This window comes from Myotis davidii, unplaced genomic scaffold (assembly GCF_000327345.1).
Source record: "Myotis davidii unplaced genomic scaffold, ASM32734v1 scaffold18, whole genome shotgun sequence".
Classification (NCBI taxonomy): Eukaryota; Metazoa; Chordata; class Mammalia; order Chiroptera; family Vespertilionidae; genus Myotis; species Myotis davidii.
The window spans coordinates 6,612,838-6,623,667 of NW_006292696.1; the positions used below are offsets into that span (position 1 = coordinate 6,612,838).

At 49.3% G+C, this 10,830-nt stretch overlaps 1 protein-coding gene across 1 annotated transcript in view; it reads right to left on the reverse strand.

Moving 5' to 3' along the window:
• ADAM19 (ADAM metallopeptidase domain 19) overlaps window positions 1-10,830 on the reverse strand; it is a 78,648-nt gene that overhangs the window by 26,257 nt on the left and 41,561 nt on the right. The window contains exons 5-6 of the mRNA XM_015565645.1: window positions 4,618-4,810; window positions 3,941-4,006 (exon numbers count right to left, since the gene is read on the reverse strand). Coding sequence (XP_015421131.1) covers window positions 3,941-4,006; window positions 4,618-4,810 — 259 coding nt within the window. The remainder of the gene's footprint in view (window positions 1-3,940; window positions 4,007-4,617; window positions 4,811-10,830) is intronic.

Consider the following 10,830-nt stretch of genomic DNA (forward strand, 5'->3'; position numbering starts at 1 on the left):
GTGCCCGACTGGAAATGTCCGCCATGGGTACCAGGAAGAAGGCATTTCATGATGCAGCCTCACATCTATCCTTCCTGCTTCAAAAGGATCGGCCCCTTTCAGCTGCAATGAAGGAAAGCTTCGCAGTGTAAAGATAAAATCTGCCACAAGTGACCTAAATTTGCAAGCGATGGGCGTGTCCTGTCCGCTATCATTGTTACTCAGAATGTGGGTACCTAGCTCATTTACCTTGGGTACACAACTATATGTGCTACTTCAATTCCAAACCTCCATGCCCTTCCTCCACCTCCTTCAGCAAGAATAGCCAAACAAGAAATAAAGGACATCCAGGTAAAGCTCTCAAGGATACTGGTTGTGACGGGTGTGTCTCTGCCATAACCCAGGGGAGAAAACCGCCCTTTCCTGTTCTTCCTGGGCACTGACTTCCCTGGGCTTCCTGGGAGCTGTCACTCACCTGAACTGTCAATCACCTCACTTTCACTAGTGTTTTCTAAGAGTTCAAGTCAGTATCAGGCATTGTGACTTAGCCTTTAGGAGGTGTTAATCCTGAAGCTTCTCATTATACAGTCATCCCATTTCTAAATTGGTCTCACTGCACAGAAAGTATGGCAGGATTTAGTGAATATTTACTATAAAATCAGTCCTATTTTATTGCCTTTCTAATATATTGCTCCTACCTTCAAGCAACTGTCTGATAACAACACCACCATTTAAGGAATGTACCGCGTCATCCAGAAGAGTCTCAAGCAGGAGCCACAAACTTTTTCTTAAATGGGCAGACTGTAACTATTTCCGGCTTCGCATCCATATTGTCTCTGTTGCATCGACTCGACTCTGCCATTCTAGCTCAGCCATGGACAATACTCGCAGCAGTAGGCATGGAAGTGTTCCAGTAAAACTTTGCTTACTGGATTTGACCATGGGTTATAGTTTGCAGACCCCTAATCTATTGAAAGGACTGTCTTAACCTTATACTTTCTAGGTCGGTAAAACTTTGCTTACAAAAACGTGTGGGCTGGATTTGACCATGGGTTATAGCTTGCAGACCCCTGATCTATAGAAAGGACTGTCTTAACCTTATACTTTCTAGGTGATAAGAAAGTAAAACACAGTGTGTCACCTGGCCTTTCCCAACGGCCTCACAGGCCTCACATTCCGCCTGCATCATGCAAGTTCTTGGCATTCCCGCGCTTACAGCTGTCCTGCCCCTTCTGCAACACCCCATCTTGCTCTTCCCTCTCCTGGATTTCCCATTTTGCCCGAGGACATAAGCTGAGACCCACCCAGGTGCTCCCAACCAGACCCAGGGAGCCAGCAGCTGCTTAGTCAGTTTTACTGCTGAAAATACTCGCTTTCGTTCTGCTCCCTCTCCCTCTCCCTCTCCCTCCTTCTCCTTCTCCACCTCCCTCTCTCTTAGCAGCAACAGCAGCACTATCCCTGTCTCTGCTCCCTGTGCAGCCCAGAGGAGGAGCTTGGCCTGCCTAAGCACCAGGTTGTAAATCACAGATAAGGCCGCCCTCCCCCTCCCTGCCTTCCCATCCTTTCAGATTAATTGTCAGGAATACATTTCTGCCTGCAGAGGCTGAGGCCAAGAGGCCGCTGGGAGAGGGAGTAGGGGAGAGGTGGCGAGGAGGAGGGACTTGTGAGCCTGAGAACCAGCCCGGCCTATTGTATCCCCCACTCCACCCCTCCCCATGACTCATTCAAAGCCCAGGACCCTGAGAAATAAGCAAGTTCCTGTCTCCAGGCAGCACTCCCCAGGCTGTAAGGCTGCCTGTCTGTCAGGAACGCCTGCCCCGCTGCCGCTGAAGGCAGCGCCTCTGAAAAAGGATGGCGGCCCAGCCGACACCTTAGTCCTGAAGGCACCCTGAGCAGCCAGTTTTCCTTGTGGGCGTTTTCTGTGACCCTGGAGGTCAAGAGACTAAAGATGCCCAATCCCTTCCCTGCTCCCTCTTCTCCGACTTACAGAGACTCACATCCAGTGGGTTTTTAAACCCTGCCCAGGATTCCACTGGGGAGAGTGCAGGGCTGCAGAGGAGGGTCCCCCACCTTTACAATAGAGTGGCTGTGTTTCTATATGCTTAACTCCTGGGTCCCAGGAGCTTTCCTCTGAACAGAGGATTCTGTGGCTGAAAAAAACTGGTTCATGAGACTGTAGTGGATGGTTTCAGATGCAAAGTTAAAATGAAAACATGTCCTGGAGTCAGAAGATCTCAGCTCTTCCAGCAACCCTCCCGCCAGGGGCCAGTGAGGTTTCCGCCTCCCATGACCCTGGGGCCTTGGCCTTTGCATCAGCTTTAGATCCTGACCCCACCGTTCCCCATCCCCCACACACACACCAGTCTTCGGAAAGGAAAACAAAAGGGGGAGAAGAGGCTGCAGAAAACCAATACCAACAGCAATTAAAAAGCAAAACTCTTCTCAAAGCAGAACACTATGTTCCCCGGGCCTGGAGTGCCCTTCGCCTCCACCTCTCTGCGCAGTTAACACCCTGTCCTTTAGGACAGCTCAAGGCCACCTCCTCCTGCCACTGACCCCCAAAGGCAGGTCGTCCGGCCTGGAATCTAGTGTCCTTCCCACTACCCTGCACTGCCTCCAGGACCAGAGCTCTGGGACAGTGGACCTGGTAGAGCGGCCTTGGACGGAGGCCCTCTGGGGAGCTGGTAACTAAACCACTTGGACAGGGTAGGAGACAGCCTGGAGCTTGGATAAGCCTCGGCTTCAGGGAGCCCCAGGCGAGCATGCAGCGCGCGGAGAGCCCAGTGAGTGCTCAGCTGCTCATGTTTTCCATGCCCAGACGATGTGCTTAGCTATGTGGTCAAGTCGCTCCATAAAGTGAGAACTGGAGGTAAAATATGGCGAATTTGGGCAAATAGGAGCACTGGGGCTTGAACCCATTCTTCGGGTGTCAACTTCAACCTCACCACCTTGGAGAAGCTTTGCCAGTTTCCAAAGCCACCGTGTTGGAACCCTCATTGTCTGCATTTCTAATCCTCTGCAACGGAGCAGCCTAGCAGTTACCACACCTGGAACCAGTATGCAGTTCCCTGTGGGTGTTGTCAGCTCTGTGACTCCGGGGGCGGGTCTGTCTATATCTTTTGGGGCCAAGTTCTGTGAGTGCTATGATTGGCACATAAGAGAGAATCGAGACCTCACGGATGAATAAATGAAATGAAAGGGAGAGATGAGTGTTCATCAAGTCTTAAAGGTCAAGGCCTGCGAGAACCTGTCTAGTTTGAGGAATATGAAGTAAAAGCCAAACAGCTAGCCCTTTGCGTCAGTAGTTCTCCAACTTGCCTGTGTACTGGAATCACCCAGAGGGCTTGTTAAAACCTAGATTGCTGGACCCCAGCCCCTCAGCTCAGGATTCAGTAGTTCTAGGGGACAGCCCAGGAATTGGCATTTTTCACAAGTTCCGGTGCTACCGATACCACTGGTCCAGGGACTACATTTTGGGAACCGCAGCTTCCGGTTTTCATTTAGTGCCAACCTGATTATAAAAATGGACCCATACATGGGCAAGAAAATTGTATTAAGTCCGATGACTCAGAATACACCTATTATCTGTGCCAAAAAAATAAAATAAAAATTGTTTTTTAAATTTCTATAGAGAATTCACAGACTCCTCAAGAGTAAGCACCAAAACCTAGAAGTCCCCAGACCCAGTCTAAGAAATGGTAATCCCACTAATGCAATTGCACTGGTTTGTTTGTGTTTTTTTTTATCTGATGAATGTATCAGGCTAGAAGAGACTTTCCTTATTTTTCTCCTCCAACCATGTTTAAAACAGCCAAAAGAGCCCTTGGTCAGAGTTAAGGTCAAAATCCTATGACAAACGGGAGAAAGACGAGTGCTTCAGCATTCCCCCAGAGCAGTTGGAAGCGTGGGATGGAAGCTATTAAAAGAGCAATTCTGCTGAAAGCCACTGCCTCCCCCTTACCTCCGCAGAATCAGCCACAATGTAGAGCTCCACGTACTTCATGTAGTTCAAGTCTTCCCTTTTTATCTGGGAAGGACAGACAAGCACATCAGAGCCTGTAGAAATGGTGACATGGCCTCATTTCAAAACAGTGGTGCTAGTTTAATTTTGTACGTGGGCACGTGGGCCAGCTCCAGCCTTGGTCACCACCCCCCTCAGTGACCCCTCTGCCTGCCATGTTGGGTACCGCTGGTAGTTGCTCTGGGACACTGGGTCCTGTCCTCTAGTCCCAGCTGCCTCGTCCAGGAAGGTCAGAGGCCAACACACTGTGTGTGGGACATGCTGACATCAAGTTCCCCCAAACCATTTAAACCACATATCTCTATAAGTAAACAAACACTTTGGGCATCAGGTTAAGAGGCTATTCAAAAATGGGAAGTATAGGTTTTTCCCCCTCACATTGTGAAGTTTCTGAAATTAGCATCTCAGAGTATTTTAGATGTAGTAGTGTTTTCCCCAAAGCATTATTCTATCAAATACAAGGGTAACCCACACTCAACGATGACTCAGAACGAAAGAAAAAGCTATTTACTCCTTTTAGCCATCTCCCTTGACTTCAGAATTACCCCTGGATCCAAAGTAAGGGCCCTCAGAGGGGACAAGCCTATCCCGAGGTGACTCCCGCACCGAGAACTCACCCGGTGAGGTCGTTTCTTGATCTGGTTTGTAAACTGAAAGCCCCAGTCCCTGCTGGTGTTTCCAGAGTGCTCGAACCCACAGTTCCCGGGAGGCAGCTTGAGATGTTCAGATCTGTAAATAAGGTGGTGGCCCCCACTGTCGGGGAGGGGCTCGATGATGTAGCTGAGGTTACTGTTCACCACAATCAGTCCTCTGTCAATAGGATAAAGAGAATCTCTGGTTAAAGACTGAGGCCCTGGAAAAGTCCCTTTGCTCAGGACTCAGTTTCCCCGCATGCAAAATGGCACAGTTGGTTGTGATCACTGGTTCTTTTTGTTTGTTAATCCTCACCTGAGGATATTTTTTCCATTGATTTTTAGAGAAAGTGAAAGGGAGGGAGGGAGATGGAGATGGAGATGGAGATGGACATGGAGATGGAGATGGAGAAGGAGAAGGAGAGGGAGAGAGAGAGAGAGGGAGAGAGAGAGAGAGAGAGAGAGAGAGAGAGAGAGAGAGAGAGAGAGAGAGAGAGAGAGAGAGAGAGAGAGAGAGAGAGAGAGAGAGAGAGAGAGAGAGAGAGAGAGAGAGAGAGAGAGAGAGAGAGAGAGAGAGAGAGAGAGAGAAACATAGATGTGAGAGAGACACATTGATGGGTTGCCTCCCACAGTGCCCTGCCGATCAAACCTGCAACCCAGGTACATGCCCTTGACTGGGAATAGAACCCGCGACTCTTCAGTGCATGGGCCAACGCTCTAGTGACTATGCACAAGGGCCAGGGCTAACCACTGGTTCTTAACCTTATTATGGAGTCAGTGCCCTTTGGCAAAAAGCTGAGGCAAGCTCAGACTTCCTCTCCAGAGAAATGTGCATGTGTGTAAACGTGGTACACACTTTCAGGTACTAAAGCTTATCACAGAGAAGCTCAAAGGTTCTAAAAAGGCTGGATCAGGCACGGTTAATAGTTACAAATGTGGGAGGAGCAGGATTCCAAAAAGCTTCCCAAACCCAAATATGGCATATGGTAAGTCATAGGTCAAAACTTTATGGACTCAGTAGGAGATGGTATGCTGACCAGAGGAAGAACACTGGCCTGGAGGTGAGACCCACGTCCTGGTCTTAGCTCCAACATGAAATTGCCAAATGCTCTTCCACAGACTCTCTTAAATAATTCTGAACCTCAGTTTTCCCAGGTGCAAGTGCAAACGGTAATTTACTAACTCGTGGGGACTCTCAGGATGATTAAATGGGATGACAAGTATCTTTGTCCTTGGAAACCAGAGTTGGAGGCATCACCGATGGCATTCCTTCTAGCCCCACCTTGCCCATGTCAGCAAGGCAGCTCTTTGGTAAAGTGACATCCATAACCAAGAAAGTGTGTCTACTCTTTCTCTGGATTATAGACACTAGCTTTGAACGCAGAATAAAGATATATTTGTTCATTATATTTACTCACTGAGCCCTTACTCTGTACTAGATGTAATCTAGACATGATCCCTGTCCTCGAGTAATTCGCAGCCCACTGGAGGACAGACATTCATTCCACAAATATTTCCTGAGCCCCTGCTATGGGCCAGGCATCCTGCTAGTTGCTGAAGATGGCATAGCGAACAAAACAAACAAAGTGCCTGCCCTCACGGAGCCTGGGGTCTGGACATGGGAGTGAATCACTATGGGACATAACAGAGGCAGCAAGGTCTCATCACCCAACACTGATGGATTGGACGCAGCTGCCTGAAGGGCTGCATCAGTGAGGTGAGAAGAGTGCAAATAATCAGTGGAAGGGTGAGTAGCCCTGGCCAGTGTGGCTGGAGCATCGTCCCATACACCAAAAGGTCATGGGTTCGATTCCAGGTCAAGGCACATACCCAGGTTTTAGGTTCCATCCCCAGTCAGGGTATGTATGGGAGGCAACCAGCTGATGTTTCTCTCTCTCCCTCCCCCTCCTTGTCTCTCTAAAATCAATAAAAACATATCATCGGGTGAGGATTAAAAAAACTTAAAATAACCAATGGAAGGGTGAGTAGAAGCCCATTTGCCATCCTTGATGCAGTGACATGACTACAAGGGAATGCACCCAGGACTCCGGGGGAGGAAGAAACCCAGCACTGAGCCCAGGGGCCCCGACAGCATTTCATGTACTCCAAAACCTCAGGCTCTCATCCATCCAGAAAACGCACAAGTTAAATGATCTCCATGTCAGTCTTTGCCACTCCAAGTTCAAAGGACCTCTCTCTTCAGCTGTGTTGGCTTCCGGCCCCACCCGAGCGCCTCAGGACCCCACCCAGGTTCTGCCCTTTGGGGAGAGCCTGTGATGCTCCCAGGAGAGACACGCCAGACTGATCAGCAGCAGCCCTTCCTGGAGCCATCCCTGCCTGACCTCATTCCAGGTCCGGAGCCTGGCGGCTTCCAGGCGGCCTCGCCCAGGCTGACACAGCAGTCCCAGAGCTATCCTGCAGCTGCCCGTTGGTGGGACACCCAAGGTGCTCCCTGGACAGCTAGGGGTGGGAATGGGGCAAAGAGCAAGGGTCACATCCGCTCCCAACCCCAGACAGGAAAGGGCACAGGGCAGAGCTGCTACGGGCATCCTGTTCCCAAACTATCTCTCATCTCGACTGACCAAGGCCCTTCCCGTCACCTCAGTTTTCCCCGATGGCTATGAACTTTGCAAACACAGAGGGCTGGACCACAGACAAGCTAATGCTAGTGTGTAGGTCAGGTTGGGCTGTGGAGATAACACCCAGTGATGGAAAGTTCCAGGTAGGGATTGGGGCAAGTTCCAGAGGAGCTGACGGGGCATCACTTGGATAGGCCTCTGGGCCAAGTGGACAGAGACGATGCCAAAGTTTAGTGCAGGGTGAATATTAATAATCACGGTGATTATAAATGAGTGAGCCTTTGCTAAGGACCAGGCACTGTGCTGAGTATTTTACTCAGCATACCAGCTTCCATGATCCTTACAAACATTATCCCCATTGTGCAAATGAGAAAACTAAGACTCAACGAGGTTAAATAAGCAACCCAAACTCACACAGGTAGCAAGGACCTAAGCAGTCTGGCTCCAGATCCCACGACCTTAACCATGGCACTGTAGAGTAGGTCAGAAAGGTATCCCCAGGTTACAGATAGCTGCAAATGGCGGGCACCAGCACCCCCAGCCGGCCCATCTGAAGACACCATCTTTCTTATTTCATTCCCACATCAATGCTATGAGGTACCATCATGGGTCCCATTTTATAGATGAGGAAACTGAGCCCCAGAGAGATTAAGTAACAAGCTCTCATGAGATTGGGGCCAAAGATTTAAGGTCTGGTAGATTCTGGACACCATGCCCTTAACCTCTACACTGTCTCCAGCAGTGACTTCCAAACCTATGGGTCAGAGTTTGCTAGGATCAGAGCTCGCAGGGTTCTATACTAGAACATTCTACGGAGTGCATTATAAACACAAATGTAGGAATCTTGGATTCTACAAGCCTGGGTATTGGAACGTAACAAGTCCCACAGTAATTCCTTGCACAGCCACGCTCGGGACTGCAGCCTGGAGCCGGGCTGTGCAGCAGGGGCGCAGCTCTCACAGAGCCCCTAGCCACTCTGTTTCAGGGAGAGGGCAGATGACAATCTGAGAAACACAGGCTCAGAAGGACACCGGAAGTCCTCCCAACAATAGGACTCAGTGGCCCTCCCCTCCCCCCGTTGTGGCCCCTGGTGACTCACCCCATGTCACAGTTGCAATCCTCCCAGCCTGCCCGGGGTCGGGGGGGGAGAGGCTGGCACAAGTCCCAGCACCTCACAGCCAACCCCAGCTTTGACAGCGGGGGATTTCTAAGAATCTAGTTCCTGGAGTCCTCCTCCATCACCACCCTCAGGTCCTGCTGGCTGCCCTCCTGTGAACACTCACCAATTGTTTATCCTTCCAGCAGCCTCAGTTGATCTAATTTGCTAAATATAAGCATGGCGGAGCTTCACCAGGGGCATGGGAGGGGGGCCCAGCGGCTGGGACCTCATAAGCTATTCTCCATTCTGCTCCCCATCCTATCCCTCATTGCTAAGCGCTTGATACAAAGGAAATTGCACAGAGGAACCCTGGCAGGGCAGGGCAAGTTGACAGCAGGCGATTGGGTGACTGCAGGACTGGTCCACTGGCATCCTTCAAGGAACTAAGCAAGACTGCTTCCTGGGAACTTGTCCATTCAGAGCTAAACCCAAGGGGACACACCCTGCCTCCCTACATCCCCAGCGGCCCTAGGAGGTAATCTCCCTATTACCCCTTCCTTCCTCCCCCTTAACCCCAATTTGCATCCAAGTGAGAAGGAATTAGGAGGAGCTTCAAAGGTGGCATAGAAGGGAGGAAAGGAGGCAGACAGGTGATGTGCTCCCCCTGGGGTGGCACATGTGAAGAGCATGGCCTGGGGTGAGGCACGTCTGGATTCGAACTCTGGCTCTGCTATCTCCTAGCTGTGTGGTAAGTCACTCAACAATGCTGCCCATCTCCCAAGGTTGCTATGATAATTGACGGAATAGGCAATGTTTACTAACAATCAACGTAACATTAAAAAGAATAGCATATATTACACAGGGAGGGTACAGAGCATTTTATTTGATAGCCGTTCGACGCATGTGTATGGAGAACCTACAATTGTCAGGAACTATTGCAGGCACTGGGGATGCAGCAGGATGGGAAAAAAGGTCCCCGCTCTCAAGGAGGTTGCACCCATCACCCAGTGATGTCACTACTGTTCCCATTTTACAGGTGAGAAAATTTGAGGCCGGAGAACTGAAGCAAACTGTCAGGTTTTGAACCAGGAATTGTCTGATTCCAGTCTACACATGTCACAATTTAATGGTACTCCCTATGAGGGCTTACTCTGCGCCTGACTCAGAGGTAGCACTTAGCATCCATTCTGCATAAGGAAGGCCAGGTATTCAAAGGAGAACGGGCTTTGCCACTCCTTGGCAGGGGCAGGCCGGTATGGACTGGCTGTCACTTATGAGCCACCTCCTTCTGTGCCAGGTGCCACCTCCCTGAGATTCTGCCCATCTCTCTGCAGAGCAGAACTTCCAACGCTGAAGGAAGTGGTCTGGTCTACCCTCCTTTATCAGGTGAGAGGAACCAAAGCCCAGAGAAAAAGGAACTTGCCCGAGGTCATGTAGTAAGTTACTGTTGGGGCAGGGGGCAGATCCCAGGTTTCCTGATCAGGCTCATTGCCTGTGGCGGGCCCAGACACCATCCCCAACCCCCTCCCAGGACTCAGCAGCCTCCTGGGCACCATCTATAGAACCGAGTAAGGACCACAGGGAGGCACCAGCCCCGCCAAGACAAAGCTAAGGAAAAAATGAAATAGGGAGAGGAAAGCTCAGAGATCACATGGCAGGAGGTGTGGAGCCAGATCAGAAACTCAGGTGCCTTCCAGGCTGTCATGCACCCTTCCCATGCATACGCTTCTGTTCATGCTCAGTCTCACACGGAACCGGAGTCCAACCACAGTGAGTGTGGGTCCTAGAGCTTTGAGGACGGGTCTGATATAAGAGTAATGCATCAAATAGATCACTCCAGATGACCTACTGTGTGTTTCTGACAGACTTTAAGTACATAAGAAACTATACCAGAAATTAGTACATAAGAAACTATGCAGCCATTAAAAGAATGAGATAGATCTATGTATGCCTAAGACATAATGTTAAATTGAAACAAAATTAAATGATGGAAAGAGACTTGACTTGGGGTGGTGAACACAATGCAATATACAGATAATTATTATAGAATTGTACACCTGAAATCTATATAATTTTATTAACTAATGTCACCCCAATGAATTCAATTTTTAAAAAGAAAAAGAAATCAAATCAGTTTAAGGAAATTGTTTGACTACAGAGTAGAACTCATGAGGACAAGATGTGGATAGATAAGTATGGAACATTTTTTATAAAATATATTTTATTGATTTTTTACAGAGAGGAAGGGAGAGGGATAGAGAGTTAGAAAGATTGATGAGAGAGAAACATGGATCAGCTGCCTCCTGCACACTCCCCACTGGGGATGTGTCCGCAACCAAGGTACATGCCCTTGACTGGAATCAAACCTGGAACCCTTTAGTCTGAAGGCCAATGCTCTATCCACTGAGCCAAACCTGTGAGGGCATATTTTCTTATATTTTTAAGGTTCTGCCACTTCTGTATTACAACTTGCATGCGATTTTCAAATATCTCCAAAATTTTTAAAGGTCTCCAAAATAT